The sequence below is a fragment of the Chiloscyllium plagiosum genome, unplaced genomic scaffold, assembly GCF_037043375.1.
Source record: "Chiloscyllium plagiosum isolate Xiang-an unplaced genomic scaffold, Cpla_swu_hap1 HiC_scaffold_14, whole genome shotgun sequence".
Classification (NCBI taxonomy): domain Eukaryota; kingdom Metazoa; phylum Chordata; class Chondrichthyes; order Orectolobiformes; family Hemiscylliidae; genus Chiloscyllium; species Chiloscyllium plagiosum.
Window position 1 is genome coordinate 70386648 of NW_028270152.1, and position 26645 is coordinate 70413292.

The 26645-nt window shown below is 47.4% G+C and overlaps 2 protein-coding genes across 4 annotated transcripts; both read left to right on the top strand.

Annotated features, from left to right (window-relative positions):
• The first annotated feature begins 3171 nt into the window (after positions 1–3171).
• Positions 3172–11490, top strand: vhl (von Hippel-Lindau tumor suppressor). The gene is made up of 3 exons (XM_043708519.2): positions 3172–3421; positions 4339–4476; positions 9295–11490. The coding sequence occupies exons 1-3, from the start codon at positions 3217–3219 to the stop codon at positions 9486–9488; spliced, it is 537 nt and encodes a 178-aa protein (XP_043564454.1). The 5' UTR covers positions 3172–3216; the 3' UTR covers positions 9489–11490.
• A 433-nt stretch (positions 11491–11923) lies between these two features.
• LOC148147985 (uncharacterized) lies at positions 11924–23095 on the top strand. 3 transcript variants are annotated; one of them, XM_087993981.1, is made up of 6 exons: positions 11924–12025; positions 12976–13054; positions 14819–14849; positions 19268–19387; positions 19479–19592; positions 22918–23095. In XM_087993981.1, exons 2-6 carry the CDS (start codon positions 13040–13042, stop codon positions 22950–22952), a joined length of 315 nt encoding a protein of 104 aa, XP_087850107.1. In that variant the 5' UTR covers positions 11924–12025; positions 12976–13039; the 3' UTR covers positions 22953–23095. The 3 variants fall into 3 exon arrangements, with proteins under 3 accessions (XP_087850107.1, XP_087850108.1, XP_087850106.1); XM_087993982.1 differs by having other exon boundaries at positions 14819–14833; XM_087993980.1 differs by lacking the exon at positions 11924–12025 and adding an exon at positions 12209–12883.
• The last annotated feature ends 3550 nt before the right edge of the window (positions 23096–26645 follow it).

Below are 26645 nucleotides of genomic sequence, written 5' to 3' on the forward strand. Positions count from 1 at the left end.
ATATGTTAGAGATTGTGAAAGCAGAGAGGACACCAACTGTAGCTGAGGTTGAGATGTTTGTCCCAGCCCTCTGAAGACTGTAGTCACATCCAGGGCTGGCTTAGACCAACGTCCCAAAATTCCAAAAAGACCTCTCTGGAGAACAAGCCAAACACAGGGAGGGGCAAAAGAAAAGCACTTTGCAGATGATAACTTGCCAAGAATGTTGAGTTAAGCTGCTTTAAAACCCTGGCTTACAGTAAATACAAGGATCAGAATCTGACATTTGTCTAAGTGACCTTTTCATCCACTGATTTTTAAGCACCGCCTTCCCTTTCTCTGGCATCTTGCGGCTGAATGTCTGTCAATGAGCAGGGCCGCTTCTGATGCTCATCTGTGTGCATTGCAGTGTTTTAAATATGGCACAGGCCCCATGGATGCTGGTCTTTCAATGGATGTCCTCTTATTGGTAAATTGTTGTATAAAGTGCGCACATGATGAGAATAGAATAAGATCATAGGGATGATGTAGATAGTTAATAAGTTTGGTAAGGTATAAGAAGAAATCTTGCTGGGCCTCTTGGCAAAAAGCCCTCCACACTCAGCCGGAAAATGTAAGATTCAGCCCATAGTTTATTATTTATCAATCTGAAGAAATCATATCAGTTTCTTTCTGCATAGATACTGTCAGACTTGCTTAATTCCTCCAACTCTGTATGTTTTCAATTCACTATGAAGGACGCAAGTAACATCTCAGAAATGGCTGAATCAGAAAATGAAATAGAGGGAGGAACTTTAGAAAATTGTAATCACCAGTGAGTCATGCAAAGTAAATTATTAGAGTTATGCACTGACAAATCCCCAGGCCCAGGCCCAGGTCCTGATGGACTTCACAGAAAGAAAGGATAGTGAAGAATGCTTTTGGTATTTTGATTTAATCCCTGCCCTCCCCTTGATCACTCAGCATTGCCCTTTGAGAAGGGCACTGCCTGTCACTGGCCACTCAGGTGTTTCCTTTCTTCCTGGTGGTGGAATATAAATAAAGATTTACACATTTGTTGTTTTTCACTGTGTCTGACACCTGCACACATAAAACCTCGATGCTGGGGAAAAATAAGCACTACTGCTGATAGGTGGTAGTGTCGGGGAAGATAAATTTAAAAACAGAATGTTTTTGGTATGCTTGCCTTTATTGGTCAGTGCATTAAAAGATGTGAGATAGTTGAGCTAGGCTTTAATTGTCAAAAGTTTAGCAATCCAAGGAGTTCCAGTTGATAGTAAGCTCTGCAAGTTTTGTTTTTAAATTCTAAGCTAGTCAGTGCTACAGTCCACAGTTGTGTAGCACAAACCTAGTTACTATCTCTTGGAAGATAATAATTCCTCTTCCAAATATTAATATAGTTAACCGGTTAACGCAACCTGAGTAATTAATCCCAAAGTGCTCTCCAACTGACAGTCTTATTTCCCAAGAGTAGGTCAAGGTTTGCACCTTCTTGAGTAGGTATATCCACATTCTGTATCAGAAATTTTTCTTGCACACTCTTAAGTTCCTATCCATCTAAACCCTTAACACTATGGCAGTCCCAGTCTATGTTTGGAAAGTTAAAATCCCCTACCATAACCACCCTATTATTCTTACAGATAACAGATTTGTGTCTCAATTTCCTGCTAATTATTGGTGGGAGTCTATAGTACAATCTCAATAAGGTGATCATCCCTTTCTTATTTCTCTGTTCCACCCAAATAACTTCCCTGGATGTACTTTCAGAGATATCCTCCCTAACTACAGTGGTAAAGTTTTCCCTAATCAAAAATGGCCTCCCCTCAAATTTCTGTCCCTCCTTTAGCATCAATATCCTGGAACATTCAGCTGCCAGTCCTGTTTATCCCTGAGCCATGTCTCTGTAAATGCAATGATATCACAGTCCCATGTTCCCAACTGTGCACTGAGTTCATCTGTCTTACATGTTAGGGCCTTTTGCATGGAACTAAATACAGTTTAATTCATCAGTGTTTAGATTAGAGTGGTGCTGGAAAAGCACAGCAGTTCAGGCAGCATCCGAGGAGCAGGAAAATCGACGTTTCGGGCAAAAGCCCTTCATCCTTTGCCCGAAACGTCGATTTTACTGCTCCTCGGATGCTGCCTGAAATGCTTTGCTTTTCCAGCACCACTCTGATCTTAACTCTGGTTTCCAGCATCTGAGGTCATTGTTTTTACCTAGTTTAAATCATCAGTCCAACTCTGCTTTGTTCCTGCCTGGGCTGTTGACCCGCACCTCTTCCCAACTGTCCCAGCCTCAGACTGATCTCATTCCTCACTATCTACTTGACTGTATCTCCGGTTTGTGTCCCTTCCTGCAACTGCCATCCATCACAACCCCCAAACTCCTCATTGCCTTTCCCTGCCACTTCAACAGATGTACCCAAATAAGGTGTTAACATAACCAGGTGTGGATATCTCGTAGACAGTTGATAAGTTTATACTCAACCTATGTGGCACATTATACAAACCAGTCCCACTGCCATCAAACCCACACTCAATGCTACAACCCACTGGGCTCTGTGTAGAGCTTTGTGATACCCTGGCACACAGTGGAGGCAGGACCTCTTCAATTCCAACCAATTAGACCATTCTAATATGATTGGCGTGGGTAACGACCAATCATCGTTTAGAGTCAGCATTATGTCAACTAAAGCGGGGAACAGCTAATTGACAGCGGGCTCACCCAATCAGATAGAGGGAAGCCGCGGGATGGGCGGGGAATATGCCGAAGGCGGGCGGTTGGAACGAAGACCAATCAGAATGAGGGAGACTGCATCGGGAACCACTTAGGCAGCAGGAGGCCGGGTCTGGGCGCAAGCCGAGAGCGGATGGCAGGCTGAGGCCCAATCAGTGCACGGGAAGACGAGCCCGGGACCAATCAGGGATCAGGAGGCCGAGCCCGGGACCAATCAGTGTGGGAGGCCGAACCGGGGACCAATCAGAGAGCGGGAGGCCGAGCCGGGGACCAATCAGAGAGCGGGTGCCCGAGCCGGGGACCACTCAGAGTGTGGGAGGCTAAACCGGAGACCGACCAAAGAGCGGGAGGCCGAATCGGGGACTACTCAGGGAGACGGCGGCTGAGCCGGGGACCAATCAGAGAGCTGGAGGCCGAGCCAGGGACCAATCAGAGAGCGGGAGGCCGAATCGGTGACCAATCAGGAAACGGAAGACAGGACGCATCGAGGGGCCGTTGCGATGCCGGAGGATGTGAGCGGGAGGCCCGGGGAGGCCGAGCCTCTGGGTCCGCTCCGCTCACACGATAGCTGTGAGCCGTCGTATGTGACCTTCTGTAACTGTACCGGCCGCAGTGTGAAGCCCGTCTGGATCAACTACCGCGGGGAGCCCGTCCCGTACAGCACCATGGCGGCACAGAGCGGCCGCAGGATGACAACCTACTTCGGTGAAGGGGGGGGCGCAGGGGAAGAGGGGGGGGGTGGAGGTGGAGCCTGGGGAGGGGAGGGAAGGGTGGGGTGGGGAAGGGGTGGAGCCCGGGAAGGGGGGTGGAGCCTGGGGAGAGGGTGGAGCCTGGGGAGGGGGTTGGGTGGCGGTGGAGCCTGGGGAAGGGGTGGAGCCTGGGAAGGGGGGTGAAGCCTGGGAAGAGGGTGGGGTGGGGTGGAGCTTGGGGAGGGGGTGGAGCTTGGGGAGGGGGTGGGGTGGGGGTGGAGCCTGGGGAGGGGGTGGGGGTGGAGCTTGGGGAGGGGGTGGGGGTGGAGCTTGGGGAGTGGGGTTGGGTGGGGGTGGAGCCTGAGGAGGGGGGTGGGAGTGCAGCCTGGGGATGGGGGTGGAGTCTGGGGAGGGGGGTGGGGTGCGGTAGGGGTGGGGGGTGGAGCCTGGGGAGGGGATGAGGTGGGGGTGGGGGTTGAACCTGGGGAGAGGGGTGGGGCTGGAGCTTGGGGAGGGGTGTGGGGTGGGGGTGGAGCATAGGGAGGGGATGGGGTGGGGCTGGAACCTGGGGAGGGGTGTGGGGTGGGGTAGGGTATGGGTGGGGGTGGTGCCGGGGATGGGGGGGAGAGATGCAGTGAGGGTGGATGGAGGGGGGTGAGGGGGTGGAGCTAATCCACCTAGCCTGCATGTCCATGGACATGATGGGGCAATTTAGCATGGCCACTTCACCTAACCTGCACCTCTTTGGACTGTGAGAGAAAGCTGGAGCACCTGGAGGAAACATACACAAGGGAAGAGCATGCAGACTCCACAGACAGTCACCCAAGGCTGGAGTCAAACTTGAGTCCCTCGCGCTGTGAGGCTACAGTGCTGACCACTGTGCTGCCAAGGTGTTTCAATTCTTGGCTGACTTTTATATTTGTTAACCTTCAGGCCACCCGTGGATGTTCCGCGATGCTGTTTCTGATGACCGGCTCCTGGTCAACGGTCATGAAGTGTTTGTACCACCCGCTGGACAAGTTAATGAAATTGGACAACCGTGCTACATCATGGTTAAGATCACAATACCAGGTAACTGACTGCCAAAAATAATTGTCATGGCAATGAAAGCTCACTACAGCCTGTTCCAGTCGTAAATGTCACTTCCCGTGTCTAGTTTGCACTGATTTAGCCAATTTCGTTTCGGGTGCCTTATTAGTATTTAATGCAGAAAGGCGTGTGGGGATGATGTGGTGAGAGTAACATTACCAGTGTACCTCTCAGTCTGATAGCGGCTCCCTTCTCCTTGCATGGCTTGTTTGATGAAAATTATTAATTTTGGTAATATAAAGGGCACCAGGGTGGTTTTGAATAGTTATCACTGCAGTCTCAGCGCCAAGGATCTGGGTTCGAATCCAGCCTCGGGTGACTGTGTGCACCTTCTCCTTCTCCCCGCATCTGCATGGGTTTCCTCCGGGTGCTCTGGTGTCTTCCCACAGTCCAAAGGTGTGCAGGTTATATGGATTGGTTATGGTAAGTACAGAGTTACGGGGATATGGTAGGGGGCTAGGTTTAGCTGGAATGCTATTCGGAGGGTCTTAGAACATAGAACAATACAGCACAGAACAGGCCCTTCGGCCCACGATGTTGTGCCGAACATTTATCCTAGCTTAAGCACCTATCCATGTACCTATCCAATTGCTGCTTAAAGGTCACCAATGATTTTGACTCTGCCACTCTCACAGGCAGCGCATTCCATGCCCCCACCACTCTCTGCGTAAAGAACCTACCCCTGACATCCCCCCCTATACCTTCCACCCTTCACCTTAAATTTATGTCCCCTTGTAACACTCTGTTGTACTTGGGGTAAAAGTCTCTGACTGTCTACTCTATCTATTCCCCTGATCATCTTATAAACCTCTATCAAGTCACCCCTCATCCTTCACCGTTCCAATCCTCGTACGACCTATTCTCCATACCAGGCAACATCCTGGTAAATCTCCTCTGCACCGCGGAGGCTAAACGCCAGCTCGCGGACACCTCCTCCTACTGCCCCCTTGACCATGACCCCACCTCCCACCACCAAACCATCATCTCCCAGACCATCCAGAATCTCATCACCTCAGGGGATCTCCCATCCACCGCCTCCAACCTCATAGTCCCACAACCCCGCACCGCCCGTTTCTACCTCCTGCCCAAAATCCACAAACCTGACTGCCCCGGCCGACCCATTGTCTCAGCCTGCTCCTGCCCCACCGAACTCATCTCTGCATACCTCGACACAGTCCTGTCCCCCTTAGTCCAAGAACTCCCCACCAACGTTCGGGACACCACCCACGCCCTCCACCTCCTCCATGATTTTCGTTTCCCCGGTCCCCAACGCCTTATCTTCACCATGGACATCCAGTCCCTGTACACCTCCATCCCCCATCACGAAGGACTTAAAGCCCTCCGCTTCTTCCTTTCCCGCCGTACCGACCAGTACCCTTCCACTGACACCCTCCTTCGACTGACTGAACTGGTCCTCACCCTGAACAACTTCTCTTTCCAATCCTCCCATTTCCTCCAAACCAAAGGAGTAGCCATGGGCACCCGCATGGGCCCCATCTATGCCTGCCTCTTCGTAGGGTATGTGGAACAATCCATCTTCCGCAACTACACTGGCACCACCCCCCACCTTTTCCTCCGCTACATCGATGACTGTATCGGCGCTGCCTCGTGCTCCCACGAGGAGGTTGAACAGTTCATCCACTTTACCAACACCTTCCACCCCGACCTCAAATTCACCTGGACCGTCTCAGACTCCTCCCTCCCCTTCCTAGACCTTTCCATTTCTATCTCGGGTGACCGAATCGACACGGACATTTTACTATACACCGACCGACTCCCACAGCTACCTAGACTACACCTCCTCCCACCCTGCCCCCTGTAAAAACGCCATCCCATATTCCCAATTCGTTCGTCTCCGCCGCATCTGCTCCCAGGAGGACCAGTTCCAAAACCGTACAACCCAGATGGCCTCCTTCTTCAAGGACCGCAATTTCCCGCCAGACGTAGTCGACGATGCCCTCCAACGCATCTGTTCCACTTCCTGCTCCTCCGCCCTTGAGCCCCGCCCCTCCAACCATCACCAGGACAGAACCCCACTGGTCCTCACCTACCACCCCACCAACCTCCATATACAGCGCATCATCCGCCGTCATTTCTGCCACCTCCAAACGGACCCCACCACCAGGGATATATTTCCCTCTCCTCCCCTATCAGCGTTCCGAAAAGACCACTCCCTCCGTGACTCCCTCGTCAGGTCCACACCCCCCACCAACCCAACCTCCACTCCCGGCACCTTCCCCTGCAACCGCAAGAAATGCAAAACTTGCGCCCACACCTCCCCCCTTACTTCCCTCCAAGGCCCCAAGGGACACTTCCATGTCCGCCACAAATTCACCTGCACCTCTACACACATCATCTATTGCATCCGCTGCACCCGATGTGGCCTCCTCTATATTGGGAAGGCAGGCCGCCTACTTGCGGAACATTTCAGAGAACACCTCTGGGACACCCAGACCAACCAACCCAACCACCCCGTAGCCCAACACTTTAACTCCCCCTCCCACTCCACCAAGGACATGCAGGTCATTGGACTCCTCCATCGCCAGACCATGGCAACACGACGGTTGGAGGAAATGCGCCTCATCTTCTGCCTGGGAACCCTCCAACCACAAGGGATGAACTCGGATTTCTCCAGTTTCCTCATTTCCCCTCCCCCCACCTTGTCTCAGTCAAATCCCTTGAACTCAGCACCGCCTTCCTAACCTGCAATCTTCTTCCTGACCTCTCCGCCCCCACCCCACTCCGGCCTATCACCCTCACCTCGACCTCCCTCCACCTATCGCATTTCCAACACCCCTCCCCCAAGTCCCTCCTTTTATCTTAGCCTGCTGGACACACTTTCTTCATTCCTGAAGAAGGGCTTATGCCCAAAACGTCGATTCTCCTGTTCCTTGGATGCTGCCTGACTTGCTGCGCTTTTCCAGCAACACATTTTCAGCTCAAGTCTCCTCTGCACCCTGTCCAAAGCTTCCACATCTTTCCTAAAGTGAGGCGACCAGAACTGCACACAGTACTCCAAATGTGGCCTTACCAAGGTCCTGTACAGCTGCAACATCACCTCGACTCTTGAATTCAGTCCCTCTGCTAATGAACGCTAATACACCATAGGCCTTCTTACAAGCTCTATCCACCTGAGTGGCAACTTTCAAGAGCTATGAACATAAACCCCAAGATCCCTCTGCTCCTCCCCCTTACTAAGACCCCTACCGTTAACCCTGTATTCCGCATTCTTATTTGTCCTTCCAAAATGGACAACCTCACACTTGACAGGGTTGAACTCCATCTGCCACTCCTCAGCCCAGCTCTGCATCATATCTAAGTCCCTTTGCAGCCGACAACAGCCCTCCTCACTATCCACAACTCCACCAATCTTCGTATCATCTGCACATTTACTGACCCACCCTTCGACTTCCTCTTCCAAGTCATTAATAAACATTACAAACAGCAGAGGACCCAGAACTGATCCCTGCGGAACTCCGCTTGTAACTGGGCTCCAGGCTGAATATTTATCATCTACCACCACTCTCTGACTTCGACCGGTTAGCCAGTTCTGTATCCAACTGGCCAAACTTCCCACTATCCCATGCCTCCTGACTTTCTGCATAAGCCTACCATGGGGAACCTTATCAAATGCCTTACTAAAATCCATGTACACTACATCCACTGCTCTACCCTCATCCACATGCTTGGTCATCTCCTCAAAGAATTCAATAAGACTTGTAAGGCAAGACCTACCCCTCTCAAATCCGTGCTGGCTGTCCCTAATCAAGCAGTGTCTTTCCAGATACTCATAAATCCTATCCCTCAGTACCCTTTCCATTACTTTGCCTATCACCGAAGTAAGACTAACTGGCCTATAATTCCCAGGGTTATCCCTATTCCCTTTTTTGAACAGGGGCACAACATTCGCCACTCTCTAGTCCCCTGGTACCACCCCCGTTGACAGTGAAGGCGAAAAGATCAGTGCCAACGGCTCTGCAATTTCCTCTCTTGCTTCCCACGTAATCCTAGGATATATCCCGTCAGGCCCGGGGGACTTGTCTATCCTCAAGTTTTTCAAAATGCCCAACACATCTTACTTCCTAACAAGTATCTCCTCTAGCTTACCAGTCCGTTTCATACTCTCCTCTTCAACAATATGGTCCCTCTCATTTGTAAATACTGAAGAAAAGTACTCATTCAAGACCTCTCTTATCTCTTCCGACTCGATACACAGTCTCCCATTACTGTCCTTGATCGGACCTACCCTCGTTCTCGTCATTCTCATGTTTCTCACATACGCATAAAAGGCCTTGGAGTTATCCTTGATCCTACCCGCCAAAGATTTTTCATGCCCTCTCTTAGCTCTCCTAATCCCTTTCTTCAGCTCCCTCCTGGCTATCCTGTATCCATCCAACGCTCTGTCTGAACCTTGTTTCCTCAACCTTATGTAAACCTCCTTCTTCCTCTTTACTAGACATTCAACCTCCCTCATCAACCAAGGTTCCCTCACACGACCATCTCTTTCCTGCCTGACAGGTACATACATATCAAGGACACGTCGTATCTATTCTTCGAAAAAGTTCCACATTTCAATGACATCCTTCCCTGACAGCCTAGGTCGGTGCAGACTTGATGGGTTGAATGGCCTCTTTCCATACTTTAGGAATTGTATGAACAGATTTTGATTCAATATTGCAATGCCCAGTTGAGAAGAATTGAAACTGTACAAGGTTTTTCTTGAACTTTTTGTCAATGAGTAAATTGGGTTGCTGCTTTGTATCACAGTTCGGTTGATGTGTTTTTTTTTCCTTTGTCCAGTTTATACACTAAAGGAGAGGTGTCTGCAAGTAGTGCGGAGCCTTGTGAAGCGAGAGGATTACAGAAACCTGGAGATTGTTGGATCACTTTACGATGAACTGGAAGATCAGCCACAGATCCTGAAAGATCTTAAGCGAATTCAAAAGCAACTTGCTGAAAGAGAGGAGACCTTAGCTGACAGGGAGTCACCTTGAATCTCCTCCACGTTTTCTTTCCCCTCCCTTCTCCTCCCCTAACTAATCCTCCCCACCTCAAATGAAGACTTGTATATTGTGTATAATCGAGCTGCAAATATCCCAGTCTATATACAGTAGAATGGACAGATCAGTTGTTTAAAATGTGATGTATACCTAGTGTAGTTGTGATGTAAAGTGTAAACAAGACTTTTTTTTCTGATTGTCTAAATGCTTAGACCTTTATTGTACAATAAATTTTCAACTTGTCATCTTCCTCTTCCATTTTCAAACAAACGCAGAACGTGGAGGAATTCAACACCATCTGTGGAAAGAGAAACAAATTAATATTTAGAGTTCAGTATGAGTCTTTCAGAAGAAGTCATACCAGACTCCATGTTAACACTGTTTTTCTTTCTACAGAATCTGCCAGACTTGTTGAGCTTCTCTCGCACTATGTTTTTATTTCAGATTTCACCAAATCACAGAAGCAATTATTGTTTTGCATGGTACGTTTATCTCCCTGATAGTTCTATAAGAGAATACAGCAGGTGTTTTTGTACAAAGCTTGAGTATTGCTGACAGAAGAGGCATTCTGTCCATCTTCGCTGTCTTGTACTTATCAGGGCAGGTGCAAAAATCCATCATTTCAAAGGGAACAAAAGTTTCTACTTGCACTAGAAACAGAGTGCTGATGAGTGTTACCTTGACCAGTCAGTTCCCTAGCTAAGCACTCAGCATCTTACTTTTCAGGAGTTTAAATTAATCCCTTTGGGATTCAGTGTTCTTATGATTTTGACTCAGTGAATACAAAGCAAACTGCTTTGGCATCGTGTTGCTCTGTTCAGCAGTACCTGGTGTGTTACTGGTCTGTATGAACATCATGGTCTCAGACTCAGTCTTTCATTCGTGTGGCTTCTTTGAAATTTCCCAGTAAACTGTGGGAACACTAGATAACTACATGCTGGATGTGCAGATGGAATGAGGTGCATCAGCTGGAAAATTAGGTAATTTGGTGGCTAGCGCTTACTATAGGTGCAGGAGAATATTTAATACCATTCAGTCTTAGTTATATGGGCCTTGCTGCTGTTTCATACGGATAGCTAACTAGTAGAGTGGTCTGACAAATTTCTGTGGATTTATTGCTGACTGTGGCTGTAGTTCTGGTTTCCATTAAGATTCAGCAAAACCAAGACAGATCCAACAAATGTTCAGTACAGGCTTAACATAGCATCTTTTCAATGGTATCCCTTTAGAAATGAACATGAGTGCCTTATTTTCTTTTAACAGCTATTGATCTGTCCTGCATTACTACATGTGTACAGCATTTGTACCCCAGATCCCTTTGTTCACCTCATTACTTTTCTAATGAGGATGTGGCCCCTTATTCTTCTAACCAGAATGTACCACCTCATGAAGGTTCATTTGCTGAATTCAGTTCATTCTGCCTGCCTCTGGTTATCTCCCTTTATTTTATTGCAGTCTTTTTCTGTTTAGCTCCACTGACTTGGTGGTGCTTATCAATTTTTCAATTTAATTCCAGATTCAGGTCCTGAGCCCAAATGTGGACCCAGCATTCATCCTGGTACAACACTTTTTTTGTCTTGTGGTTCTATAAGGTTTGTTTTCCATCCTCTAAAACAGCTATTAGTTATTCCTCGCCTGCCCAGAATCTTTTGCAATAAGAGACTTCTTCATCTGTGAGCTTAGATAGTATATGTGAGGTGTTCAACTCTAAATACCATCACTGACGTGTGATACTGAAGTCAGCACAAACATTCTGACTGACACCTATTCTTGTTTCTTGCTGAGCTAAACTGACAAGGAACGACAGTCTTCAGAATGTGAAGCCTGTCATACCCACATCCCACAAGCGAATTTTTTAAAAAACTGCCATGAATATCTGGCAGAACATTTTGCATCATTTATTATCTTTAGATAACTGACTTCTGTACAGTGAATCCTTGTATATCTTTTGTATGTAATATCTGAAGATAGTTATTAAATATTTGTTCTACTCTTAGTATTGTGTGATTCTTCCAACTAGCTCTGAGCACTGCAATGCAGTGATAGGACTGGATTGTGGATTGTGTTAGAGTTTTGTGATAGTTAAAATAAATGAAAACTAATGCAGAACCTGCTGTAATTCTTGCATTGACCAGTATCTGAGCTCAGGAGGGTATCGTCATGACCATTCTCTCTGGGTACGGGAGGGTCCCACATTGACCCAGTCAGTGGGTTATGGTGGATGAGTATCTGACAGTCTTGATATGAGGAAGAGTCTGGCATTGACCAGTCTCTGGGTTAGACAGGGAGTTGTTCTTAGGTGGCTCTCACGTGGGCGTGGTTTCTGATTAGGGTGTGTCTCATACTCCCAGGGCTCTGGAACAGGATGAGTCTCACACAGACCAGTTTCTGGGTTCAGGGGTGTCTCTCTCTCTCACCATTTCCTGGATTGAGAACGGTCTCACACCGGACACATTCTGACTTAACAAGTTTCTGCCACTGGCTAGTTTCTGGGTCAACAGGCAGCACGCTGGAAGATCACAGCAAGCCTGGTAGCATTGGGGGTGGGTGGGGGGTGCAGAAGTCTCTGGTATAACCCTTCCTCAGGACTCCGGCATGGTTTCACACTGACTCCACTTTCTACATGAGGGGCGGTCTCTCACTGACCCCACCTCCGCCGCATTTAGAGAGCGTCTCGCTGACCACTTTCTGGGTGTCCAGCACTGAACCGGACACTGAGTGACAATGCTGTCCATTGTCATCCCCGCGTCACTATGGTTTAACTCCTGGTTGCTGAGCTGTCCCTTACACTCACCTCTGTGTACCCCGTCCTGAGTGGGACTGACCTACGTGTACCCGGTCCTGAGTGGGACTGACCCGCGAGTACCCCGTCCTGAGTGGGACTGACCCGCGTGTACCCGGTCCTGAGTGGGACTGACCCGCGTGTACCCCGTCCTGAGTGGGACTGACCCGCGTGTACCCGGTCCTGAGTGGGACTGACCCACGTGTACCCCGTCCTGAGTGGGACTGACCCGCGTGTACCCCGTCCTGAGTGGGACTGACCCGCGTGTACCCGGTCCTGAGTGGGACTGACCCGCGTGTACCCAGTCCTGAGTGGGACTAACCCGCGTGTACCCGGTTCTGAGTGGGACTGACCCGCGTGTACCCGATCCTGAGTGGGACTGACCCACGTGTACCCCGTCCTGAGTGGGACTGACCCGCGTGTACCCGGTCCTGAGTGGGACTGACCCGCGTGTACCCGGTTCTGAGTGGGACTGACCCGCGTGTACCCGGTTCTGAGTGGGACTGACCCGCGTGTACCCCGTCCTGAGTGGGACTGACCCGTGTGTACCCGATCCTGAGCTGGAAACACCCATGCAGAAGAGAAAGCGTCGTGATCCACGCAAGTGGCAAGTCTTTACCGTCTCCTTCACAGCTTCCACTTTCTCAGCTGCTACAGTATTCCTGCTAACGCTGGTGTTCTCTTTTCATTCACTCTCAGCATTACCATATGGGATAAAAATGACCCCGCGATTTATCCTCATCCAATAACCAACCACTGGGCCATGCTGAAATGCCAGGTATGATCGCTCTCTCTCTCTCTCTATATATATATATATATGTAGAGAGGATGCTGGGTCAGTCATTGCATTAATGGCAGTCTGTGTAGCTCGACCTCTGTTCATGAGATAGTTGAGTTAACCCTTGCTTACCTCGAGATCTCCTTTTGCTACAGCAATGTAACCAAAAGATCCAATCGAACTGCGGTGTCCCCTGCTTGGATTCTTCCTCTTCCAAGCCACAAATATGCATAGTCCAGGCCTAAAATAATTTACAATCATTCCATCAGAAGTTTAAGCTGAGGTAATTACTCTGTGCTTGTCTTTTGAGAGAGAGAAAAAAAACAGGCGAAACTTGCAGTCTCCATATCCTGACAGGGTTTTGGAATACTGCTCACAAGGTCAACATCCTAAAACTTTTGACTTTGCCCACTCCATTCCAACACCTCCACAACGTAACATCATCAAATGGGTAAGGCCCTGGGGCAAATTGGATTTTACCAATTCACAACAAATGTGCCATCATTAATTCCAGACATTGCTGTTTCACCTGGCTGCCCATCCAATGAATGATAATCTTTATGTCCCAAGTTTTCTTTTGTTACCTTTTAACCTTTGCTCCCTTGACCTACTTGTACCTTTTGATATCATTTGGGACTTGCCCTTTCACTCTGCCAATTTGTCTGGCTTTACTGAAATTGAAATGGGTTGCTGGTTAATATGGGATGGACTGCTTTCCAATTGCCTATATATTCCTCCTCAGATCTTTATCCTTGTAGCAATCCTACTTGTGAATCAAAATATTATGAGCTACTCCCTGGGGCATTGGGGGCTGTGGGAAATGCAAGTACTGCACTGTCAGAGCTATTGAATTTCAGATACATTACCCTCTCTGCTCTCTCATAGATCCCACAGCACTATTTGAAGAATAGCAGCGCATTAATTTCTATGGTCCTGGGTAATATGGACTCCCCCCACCCCAATCAATACCACTAGGGCAAGTGATCTGTCCTTTATCACTTTGCTCTTTCTGGGAGGTTCCCTGTGCGCAGGATGGCTGCCAGATATTCTGCACTACAACAGTGACGAGACTCTGCATTATACATGAAATTATGAAAGATGCTATACAAATGCAAGGATTTCTGTTCAGCATTTGGCTTCCCAAGACGGAAACTTTATTATTTCTATAAACAGGTAGCCGTCATAGCTCCTGTCGTGTTTGAGTTCTGTATGAGATATCCCACAAATAATGGGACATTAAAGAGAAGGCATTTGTCACCTTTTGGCCAGAGTGTCACAGGATATGGGACAACAGAAGAGCAATGGCAAGATCATGAACATCTTCAATTGGAGTCCAAATGATCTTGTACTGTAAGGAACTGGGGGTCATAGATATCATAGATCATAGAATCCCTACAGTGTGGAAGCAGGCCATTCAGCCCATCGGGTCCACACTGGCCCTCCGAAAAGCATCCCATCCAGACCCACCCTATCCCTTATTCCCTACATTAATGCACATAACCTGCACATCTTTGCACTGTGAAAGGGAACCCACGCAGACAGAGGGAGAATGTGCAAACTCCACACAGACAGTCACCCGAGTGTGGAATTGAACCCAAGTCTTTGATGATGTGAGGTGGCAGTGCTAACCAATGAGCCATGGGTCATGGTTAGAAGGTAGGGTAGTCCGGCCCGGCAGGTAATATATTAGTTGGCCACAAAGGTCTTTTCTTTATTCTAACATACAATGTATTGAAGAATGATTAAAATTTTCTGTTTTTACAGGCACCTGGATTGAGCGTGAGTGTGCCCGACAGTAAGTGGATCGGAATCAAGTGTATAACTAACAGACATGGGGAACAGCAGTGACTTGTATATTTACAACATCGGTTATCGATAATTAGTGCTGGCTTAACAGAGTGGCTGGAGCTGAGTTCCTGGCAAATTAGTGGATTCAGATATTCATATAAATTGTATGGAGTGAATGATCACAGTGAGTTTGGAGTTAATATTTACAGTCGGGGTGTTTGGAGTCAGTGATTACAGTCGGGGTGTTTGGGTCAGTGATTATGGTCGGGGGGTTTGGGTCAGTGATTATGGTCGGGGGGTTTGGAGTCAATGATTACAGTCGGGGTGTTTGGAGTCAGTGATTACAGTCAGGGTGTTTGGAGTCAGTGATTACAGTCGGTGGGTTTGGGTCAGTGATTATGGTCGGGGGGTTTGGAGTCAATGATTACAGGCGGGGTGTTTGGAGTCAGTGATTACAGTCGGGGTGTTTGGAGTCAGTGATTACAGTAGGTGGGTTTGGGTCAGTGATTATGGTCGGGGTGTTTGGGTCAGTGATTATGGTCGGGGTGTTTGGAGTCAATGATTACAGTCGGGGTGTTTGGAGTCAGTGATTACAATCGGGTTTGAAGTCAGTGATTACAGGCGGGGTTTGGAGTCAGTGATTACGGTCGGGGTGTTTGGAGTCTGATTACAGTCGGTAGGTTTGGAGTCAGTGATTACAGTCGGTAGGTTTGGAGTCAGTGATTACAGTCGGTGGAATTGAAGTCAGTAATTACAGTCGGTGGAATTGAAGTCAGTGATTACAGTCGGTGGAATTGAAGTCAGTGATTACAGTCGGTAGGTTTGGAGTCAGTAGTTACAGTCGGTGGAATTGAAGTCAGTAATTACAGTCGATGGAATTGAAGTCAGTGATTACAGTCGGTAGGTTTGGAGTCAGTGATTACAGTCGGTGGAATTGAAGTCAGTAATTACAGTCGGTGGAATTGAAGTCAGTGATTACAGTCGGTAGATTTGGAGTCAGTAATTACAGTCGGTGGAATTGAAGTCAGTAATTACAGTCGGTGGAATTGAAGTCAGTGATTACAGTCGGTGGAATTGAAGTCAGTGATTACAGTCGGTGGATTGAAGTCAGTGATTACAGTCGGTGGAATTGAAGTCAGTGATTACAGTCGGTGGAATTGAAGTCAGTGATTACAGTCGGTGGGTTTGGAGTCAGTAATTAATTGGCAGGATTGAAGGCAGCTGGATTTAAAGTCAGTGATTATATTCAATGGGACTAGGTTTACAATTACAGTCTGTGGGATTGGAGTTGATAATTACTCGTGATTAGATTAGATTAGATTACTTACAGTGTGGAAGCAGGCCCTTCGGCCCCACAAGTCCACACCGACCCTCCGAAGAGCAACCCACTCAGACCCATTCCCCTACATTTACCCCTTCACCTAACAATACAGGCAATTTTAGCATGGCCAATTCATCTAACCTGCACATTTGTGGACTGTGGTAGGAAACTGGAGCACCCAGAGGAAACCCATGCAGACACATGGAGAATGTGCAAACTCCACACAGTTGCCTGAGGCGGGAATTGAACCCAGGTCTCTGGCGCTGTGAGGCAGCAGTGCTAACCACCGTGCTGCCCATGATGGGACTGGTGTCAGTAATTAGTCAGAATTGGAGTTGGTGGGACCGAAGTCAGTGGTTACAGTCTGAGATAGAGGTTAGTGATTATAGTCAGTGGCATTTTTGTTGGTGATTACAGATAGTAGGACTGGAGCTGCTAATTACATTCTGTGAATAGAGGTTAGTGAGTACTGTCAGTTGGATTTAGCTGGTGATCACAGTCAGTGAGAGGTGCAGCTGTAGTAGTTGTATATTTAGCTGTAATACATGCTGTGGAATTAGCTTCTGGTATATCAAACCACTTACCGAAATTGAGTTAAGTTTTGACTTGAAGTAGAAACATAAAAAATAGCAGCAGCAGGCCATTCGGTCCATCAAGCCCAGTCTACCATTCATCGTGATCATGGTTGATCCTTGCAACGCCATATTTCGATACTCACCCTATACCCCCCTTAACACTTTCAGCATCTAGAAGTCCAAGCATTCCCTTTGAAATATACTCTGTGACCTCACCTCCACAGCCTTCAGTGATGGAGAATTCCAATGATTCATCACCCTCTGAATGAAGAAATGTCTTCTAATCTCAGTCCAAATTGTCCTACCCTTATATCCTGACACCACGACTCCTTGTTCTGGACACTCTCCCTGCCAGTGGAAACATCAGATCTTTAATCGGTCTGTCCAGGTGTGTCAGAATTTTATAGTTTCAATGAGGTCTCCTTTCATTCTCGGTCAGAAGGACCTTGTTCATATATACCAGTCCCTTAAGGTAATGGGACAGCTGGATAAAATGGTTAAGAAAATGTATGGCATACTTGCTTTTAATAGCTGAGGCACAGAATTGAAGAACAGGGAGGTTATGTTGGAACTGTAAAAAGTGCTGTCCAGGTCAAAGGTAGAGGCTTGTGTGCAATTCTGGAATTAGAGGAGGGATGTGACAGCACTGGAGGGTGCAGGTTTACCAGGATGTTGCCGAGTTGGAGAGTTTCAGTTATGAAGAGAAATTGGACAGACTACTATTGATTTTCTTAGAGCAGAGGAGATTGAGAGGGGACATCATTGAGATGTATAAAATTATGAGGGGCACAGATAGAGTAGACAGGAAGGAACTTTTCCCCTTGATGAAGGAATCAGTGGCCAGGGCTCGTTAATTGAAGGTTTAGAGAGGATTTGAGGAAACATTCTTTTTAACTCAGAGGGTGGTGGGAATCTGGACCTCCCTGCATGTAAGGGTGGTAGCAGCAGAAACCCCCATAACATTTAATGTTTTGTTGTGCACTTGCCAAGCCATACAGGTTATAGGCCAAATCCTGAAAAAATGGGTCTGGAACATTTAGGTGGTTGTTTCTGACCGACGCAGACTTGATGGGCTGAAGGACCTTTTTCTGTGCTATAGATCTCAATGATATTCTTCTAAACACCAGGGAATATAGGCCCATTTGACCCAGTCTCTGCTCATACCACAAGTGTACCATCCTAGGAATCAGCCTGGTGAATATTTGCTGCATTCCCTCTATGGCAAGTATATCTTTTCTTAGGAGAGGAGACCAAATGCAGTACTCCATGTGTGGTCTCAACTTGCTTGCTCTTGTACCCAAAGCCTCTTGCAATGAAACACCAACTTACATTTACCTTTCTAACTGCTTGCTGTGCCTGCACTATTGCTTTCGGTGACTGGTGTACAAGGACACCCAAATCCCTTTGTACGTCAATATTTTTCAATCTGTTAGTATTTAAGTAATACTCTGCAGTTCAGTTTTTCCTACTGAAGGGAACAACTTCATACTTATCCATGCTATACTGCATCTACCACATTTATTGTATGAGCAGCAAGCTTGGATATATTAAATTTGATTCCTTTATCCAGATTGTTGATATTTATATTACATATAGCTGAGGCCCAAGCACTGATCCCTGTGATGAACCACTAATCACTGCCCTCCACTTTGAAACATCCCATTTTTTTCTGTTGTTACGCATGTTTCCTATCTGCTAACCAAGTTGTACTGAGTGCCAGCGCATTACTCCAACACCACATGCTTTGATTTTACTCACTAAGCTTGCTGAAAATTCACATACACGGTACAGTGGTTAGCACTGCTGCCTCACAGCGCCAGAGACCCGGGTTCAATTCCCGCCTCAGGCAGTGGAGTTTGCACATTCTGCCTGTGTCTGTGTGGGTTTCCTCCCACAGTCCAAAAATGTGCAGATTAGGTGAATTGTCTATGCTAAATTGCCCCTAGTGTTAGGGGCAGGGGTAAGTGTAGGGGAATGGGTCTGGGTGGGTTGCGCTTCAGCGGGTCAATGTGGACTTGTTGGACCGAAGGGCCTGTTTCCACACTAAGTAATCTAAAAGTAATCTAATCTAAACCACATCTATCGGTTCTCATTTACCCGTTCCCCTTATTACATCCTTAAACACTGTAGGTTTGTCAAACACAATTTTCTTTTCATTAATCTATGTTGTCTTTGAGTAATCCCTCTGTTATTTTGTAAACGTCCGATTGTTGCATCCTTTATAATAGACTCTAGTGTTTCCCTATTACTGATGTTAAGCTAACCAGTCCATAATTCCCAGACTTCTTCCCTGTTTTTATTTAAACTGTGTGGTTACATTTGCCACCCTCTAACCTGCCAGGAACTGTTCCTGAATCTACCGAAGTTTGGAAAATGACAACCAATGTATCCACCATTTCCACGGCCACCTTCCCTTTAATACCCTGGGCTGTAGATAACGGAATGGAATCTGGGAGCATGGATTACAGGCTTTGTGCATGAACTGTCACCTCTGAATAACCCAGGTCTTTGTGTCTCACCACTGTTTAGACTCACTGCCCTATTTTAAAGAATCAATGTCCCGCTTCCGTTGCAATGGCTGTTTGAGCAGTGTCGCGATGTCTAGGATTAGTGACTATCTGAAGGATGAGTTCAGTGAGATGAAGCCAGGTATGTTATAAATGGTTTTCAATGTTTGTATATACTACAGCTTGTACAGAGATACTAATGAGCCATATTTTCCTTCCTGCCAAATGGGTAGGTGCCTATCCAGCCACTAAGCCTAGGATTCCTCGTCAATTTGCAAACCCATATGAAGAGATGAAGCTGAGCAGCTTTAGATATTGGATAGAGGGTGACACCTGTGGCAATCTTTGTAAGTATTTGCATTCTTAACAATGGGTAACGGTACAAATGGCATCCCAGCCACAGTGGGTGTTATATACGTCAGGAAGATCCCAAGCTTAACCTCCTGGTCTCAGCCTGGCTGTTGAACTGGTCTGAGTTCCTCCCAGTTGGATGGTTCGTGAACTGAACCAGGGCGCCCCCTTGTGCCTGACCTTGGGGGTGTGACACAATATTGTCTTGTTATTGCTTACTGGATCAGTGGTGCTGGAAGAGCACAGCAATTCAGGCAGCATCCGAGGACAGGCAAAATCGACGTTTCGGGCAAAAGCCCTTCATCAGGAATAAAGGCAGAGAGCCTGAAGAGTGGAGAGATAAGCTAGAGGAAGGTGGGGGTGGGCAAGAGAGTAGCATAGAGTACAATAGGTCAGTGGGGAAGGAGATGAAGGTGATAGGTCAGGGAGGAGAGGGTGGAGTGGATAGGTAGAAAAGGAGCTGGGCAGGTCGGACATGTCCGGACAAGTCAGGGGATCGAGTTGCTGGAGGTTAGAAACTAGGATGAGGTGGGGGAAGGGGAAATGAGGAAGCTGTTGAAGTCCACATTGATGCCCTGGGGTTGAAGTGTTCCGAGGCGGAAGATGAGGCGTTCTTCCTCCAGGCGTCTGGTGGTGAGGGAGAGGCGGTGGAGGAGGCCCAGCACCTCCATATCCTCAGCAGAGTGGGAGGGGGAGTTGAAATGTTGAGCCATGGGGCGATGTGGTTGATTGGTGCGGGTGTCTCAGTGCGCCAGACTACCACTGCGCCCCCTTTGTCCGCTGGCTTGATGGTGAGGTCAGGATTGGAGCAGAGGGATTGGAGGGCTGCGCGTTGTGAGGGTGAGAGGTTGGAGTGGGGGAGGGGGGTCGACAGGTTGAGGCGGTTAACGTCCCGGCGGCAGTTGGAAATGAAAAGAGGTCGAGGGCAGGTAATAGGCCAGCGCGGGGTGTCCAGGTGGATGCAGTGTGTTGGAGGTGGGCGAAGGGGTCCTCGGAAGGTGGGCGGGAGTCCTGATTGTGAAAGTAAGCTCACACTGACCTCTACATCGCTGAAGCCAAACGCCAACTCGAGGACACCTCTTCCTACCGCCCCCTTGACCATGACCCCACCCCCCATCACCAAACCATCATCTCCCAGACCATACAGAACCTCATCACCTCAGGAGATCTCCCACCCACAGCTTCCAACCTCATAGTCCGGGAACCCCGCACTGCCCGGTTCTACCTCCTTCCCAAGATCCACAAGCCTGACCACCCTGGCCGACCCATTGTCTCAGCATGCTCCTGCCCCACTGAACTCATCTCTACCTACCTCGACACGGTCCTATCCCCCCTAGTCCAGAACTCCCCACATACGTTTGAGACACCACCCACGCCCTCCACCTCCTCCAAGACTTCAGTTTCCCTGGCCCCCAACGCCTCATCTTCACCATGGATATCCAATCCCTCTACACCTCCATCCGCCATGACCAGGGCCTCCAAGCCCTCCGTTTTTTCCTCTCCAGACGTTCCCAACAGTACCCCTCCACCGACACTCTCATTCGTTTGGCCGAACTGGTCCTCACCCTTAACAATTTCTCCTTTGAATCCTCCCACTTCCTCCAGACCAAAGGGGTAGCCATGGGCACACGTATGGGCCCCAGCTATGCCTGTCTCTTTGTTGGCTACGTAGAGCAGTTGATCTTCCGTAATTACACCGGCACCACTCCCCACCTCTTCCTCCGCTACATTGATGACTGCATTGGCGCCACCTCGTGCTCCCGCGAGGAGGTTGAGCAATTCATCAACTTCACCAACACATTCCACTCTGACCTTAAATTTACCTGGACCATCTCTGACACCTCCCTCCCCTTCCTGGACCTCTCCATCTCCATCAGTGATGACCGACTTGACACTGACATTTTCTACAAACCCACCGACTCCCACAGCTACCTGGATTACACCTCTTCCCACCCTACCTCTTGCAAAAATGCCATCTCATATTCCCAATTTCTCCGCCTCCGCCGTATCTGCTCCCAGGAGGAGCAGTTCCACTATAGAACACACCAGATGGCCTCCTTCTTTAGAGACCGCAATTTCCCTTCCTATGTGGTTAAAGATGCCCTCCAACGCATCTCATCCACATCCCGCACCTCCGCCCTCAGACCCAACCCCTCCAACCGCAACAAGGACAGAACGCCCCTGGTGCTCACCTTCCACCCTACCAACCTTCGCATAAACCAAATCATCCGCCGACATTTCCGCCACCTCCAAACAGACCCCACCACCAGGGATATATTTCCCTCCCCACCCCTCTCCGCCTTCCGCAAAGACCGTTCCCTCCGTGACTACCTGGTCAGGTCCACGCCCCCCTACGACCCACCCTCCCATCCTGGCACTTTCCCCTGCCACCGCAGGAACTGTAAAACCTGTGCCCACACCTCCTCCCTCACCTCCATCCAAGGCCCTAAAGGAGCCTTCCACATCCAAAGTTTTACCTGCACATCCACTAATATCATCTATTGTATCCGTTGCTCCCGATGCGGTCTCCTCTACATTGGGGAGACTGGGCGCCTCCTAGCAGAGCGCTTTAGGGAACATCTCCGAGACACCCGCACCAATCAACCATATCGCCCCGTGGCTCAACATTTCAACTCCCCCTCCCACTCTGCCGAGGATATGGAGGTGCTGGGCCTCCTCCACCGCCGCTCCCTCACCACCAGACGCCTGGAGGAAGAACGCCTCATCTTCCGCCTCGGAACACTTCAACCCCAGGGCATCAACGTGGACTTCAACAGCTTCCTCATTTCCCCTTCCCCCACCTCATCCTAGTTTCTAACCTCCAGCAACTCGATCCCCTGACTTGTCCGGACTTGTCCGACCTGCCCAGCTCCTTTTCCACCTACCCACTCCACCCTCTCCTCCCTGACCTATCACCTTCATCTCCTTCCCCACTGACCTATTGTACTCTATGCTACTCTCTCCCCACCCCGACCCTCCTCTAGCTTATCTCTCCACGCTTCAGGCTCTCTACCTTTATTCCTGAAGGGCTTTTGCCCGAAACGTCGATTTTGCCTGTCCTCGGATGCTGCCTGAATTGCTGTGCTCTTCCAGCACCACTGATCTAGAATCTGGTTTCCAGCATCTGCAGTCATTGTTGTTACCTTGTTATTGCTTACAGCTGGTATTAAGGTCAGAGGGTGGACTATTGTCTCTCAAATACAACCATAACGAGAGAAAATCTGATCAATGATTAGGAGGGATGTTTCTTCACTGCAAATAATGTGACAAGTCCAAATTCTTTAATTATCCTCATGTCACTGCCACATTCTGTCCTTACAGGTCCAATGGTACGGAATAAAACTATTACATGGTGAAAGTCAATAACCTCTAACCTGAGAGCCTGTGAGCATCCTGTCTCTTCTGTGTATTTCCATTTGGATGGTTTCAACAGTTTGCTTCATTTTAGCACAATTTTTCCATCAAGTCTTATGCATTTTGAATAAACCATGTTAATGAAGAGGATTCAAGTTGTCATTTGTTAAAGGAGGCAGGGTGACTACATATTTACTGAACCTCCTGGCTCTCTCGCTTTCTTTGATACTGTCAAGTTTAAATTTATCAACCAGCTTCCACTTTTCCATGCTCCAGTTAGCATAAACCTGGGAGAAACAAGAACATACATCTATATGGCATGTCATTACATCTTCAGGGCGCTCTGAAGATTTACTTTGCACCTACTGTGGTGTAGTCACACTCAGAGCTCTCTCTCACTCATAGATGGAACAGAGATAAGTGATGAGTTATTATCTTGTTAACACCACTGGTGAAGAGAGAATGATCAAGTCTTTGAAAAGTCAGGGAATCACTTACATTCATCTGAGTTTATAGGGCATTATATGGCAATTAACTCGAAATCAACACGTTTCACAATTGCAGCACATCCTCACTGAAAACAATATATTAAAAGACATCGGCTCAAATTTCCAAAAATTCACAAACCAGGAGGGTCCTGTTGCATGGAGGGATTGGAATTTCACACCAGTGTATCCTTGGGATCAGCGTGTGAATTTCCAGTTTATCCCAGAATCAGGCTGTGTGAATTCCCAGTATATGTTAGGATCCTAGAGGGCTATTTAGTCATAGCGGTAGTGTTCCTACCTTTGAGCCAAGGAGGGTCAGGTTCAAGTCCTAGAGTTTGTAGATTTCCAGCTTATAGTGGGATTAGTGAATGTGAATTCCTGGTGTGTGTTGGGATTGAGGTGTGTGAATTGACTAGCGTAGAACTGGACAGGGGGCTGCATAATAGAGTCATACAGCATGGAAACAGGCCTTTCGTTCCAACTCGTCCATGCTGACCAGATTTCCTAAACTGAACTAGTCCCATTTGCCTGTGTTTGGCCCATCTCCCTCTAAACCTTTCCTATTCATGTACCTGTCCAATGTCTTTTAAATGTTGTAACTGCACTCACCTCTACCACTTCATCTGGCAGCTCATTCCATACATGCGCCACCCTCTGTGAGAAAAAGTTACCCCTTAGGTCCCTTTTAAAACAGGCAAAATTCTTTATGGGAGTGTAACCTTGAAGGCACTGTGGTCTGTATAAGATGAAGGTTGAAGGGATAGCCATGCATATGAGTTTGGGAAGAGATAGATTAGTTGCTAATTGAAGTCACAAAGTGTGTGGAAAATGTTCATTTAATTTCACCAATGCAAGTGCTGAAGAACTAAGAATGTTGAGTTTTGAAGTACATGTGGATGATAGTATGGAGAGTAAGTGCTCAAGAAAGATTAGGGGTAAGTTGAGGCCTGAAGAGCTTTACGTCCAGAGCAGTTTGATTGATGGATGATGCAGGGTGCCTGGAGAGAAAGGGCATCTTTGATGTTGGGAAAACATTTATCATTAGGGAGGCTGGAACTCTGTCAGTCCAGGAAACTGGGGAAGCAAAGGCAGGGGCAGACAGAGGGAAACAAAATAGGCAAAACATGGCTACATACAAGGCGGCAGAGAAAAGTGACTGTTGCAAAAACACAAAAACGCAGATATTAATGGTACAGGAGGAGGCTGGTGACCAATGGATAAAGAACCCCTGATTACATTGTAAATATACTGTAAACCTTTTCAAAGGCAGCCATAAGTGTCATTGTATTCCCAAGAGGGGACAAATAGCCAAATTGATCTTAATAATTCCAAATCGTAACTCTACATTACTTTAAAGGATGCACACATAGATGACTGTAGTTCAGTTTTGCCCCAACTCTTTCATTGTTGCATAATGTGAGTGACAGGTGGGGCTGCTGGAAGGTGAATGGGAAGCATCTTGGTCTTCTTACATTTGACAGCAACTGTCACTACATAGGACATGCATAATCTATACAAACATCCAGTGACAAGATTGAATGACTGGACTTGAACAACAGACCTCAGCAATTTTAGCCCATTGTCTGCGCTGGCTCTTTCCTGGATTAATACAACTGCCCTGTGCTCTCTATAGTGCTCTGCATTTTCTCTGCAATAGTCTGTGACAAAGTATTCCACAAACAATCCTGTACAGGCCAAGCTCTCTGAAATCCTTTGTTTTCTTAGTGATCATTTCAAACTGAAGTCTCCTTCAGACTCCCCAAAGGAATTAGCTCTCCCTCATTAAGGGATTGCTGTTTAAAAAGCTTCCTTTGAATTTCTTTGCATTCTTTGTTTCAGTGGAAATAATTCCGGGATCCCAAGTACAAAGTCTCAATTTATAAAACTCAAAGGGTGTCAGAGTTCACACTGGCTGGTGGGGAGAGAATCTAGAACTCTGGGACAGTTTCAGAATACAGAATGAGACAAGCCATTTACGACTGAGATAAGGAAAAACTTCTTCACTCAGACGATAGTAAATCTTTGGAGCTGTCTGCCCAAGAGGGATGTTCAGGCTCAGTTATTGAGCATGATCAAGACAGAGATTGACACACTACGTGGAGAAAGTGAGGACTGCAGATGCTGGGGAGTCAGAGTCGAAAAGTGTGGTGCTGGAAAAGCGCAGCAGGTCAGGCAGCATCCAAGGAACAGCATCATAAAAGCCATGGATGTAGGACAGTGCAAAGCTGGAGGGCCAAGATTTAAGGTGAGAGGGGAAAGATTTAAAAGGGACTTGAGGGGCACCTTTTCACACAGAGGGTGGTGCATATTTGGAAGGAGCTGCTAGAGCAAGTGATAGATGCAGATATAAGTACAACATTTAAAAGCTATTTGGATACAGTTCATGTACAGTAATGGTTTAGAGGGATATGGGCCAAATGCAGGCAAATGGAACTAGTTAAAAGTTTGGGATACCGGTCAGCATGGACAAGTTGGACTGAAAGATCTGTTTCTGTGCTGTATAACTCAATGACTCTACAGTCTAACTAAGACTTTGCATAACTGAAATGTATCTTCTACCTGGTCCATCAAATTTTCTTGGACTTCCACTGTTTATAATTTTTTCACCAGTTAGAAAGTACTCTGCTTTATTTAGCTCCGAAGTAGAATTGCCTTCTATTTACTAACATTAAAATCCACTACACTGTTTTGTTTATTTACTTAATCTATCAACTAATCTTCACATCTTTATATCGCCATCTACGTTATTTACAATGTTGTCTAACTTTGTATATCAGCAATCCTATTGTCTAAGACGTTCATAAAAATTGTGAATAGTTCCTAGTAACATCCTACCAATCATTTGTACAATGTGTCCTGTGATTCAGCCATTTTCAAACCAGGCCAATAATTTGTCTTCAGTTACATTAACTTCAATGTTACCCAATAGTGTTTTGAGGGTTTTTAATCAATGCTTTCTGGAACCCTATATAAATAACACCGTTAAATATTCTCCTGTTCGCTACCGTAACCATCTCTTCAAACTTTAATCTGATTTATCTGTACAAATCCTGCTGGACCTGTCTAAGCAACTGAACATTTCAGCAGCTGTTTCATATTCCACCCTTTCAAATAGTATTAACTTGATCAGATTATGATCACTATGAGATAAACGTTCTGATGCTGTTAACTAAATCTGGCTCATTATTAAATCTAATGTGGCCATGC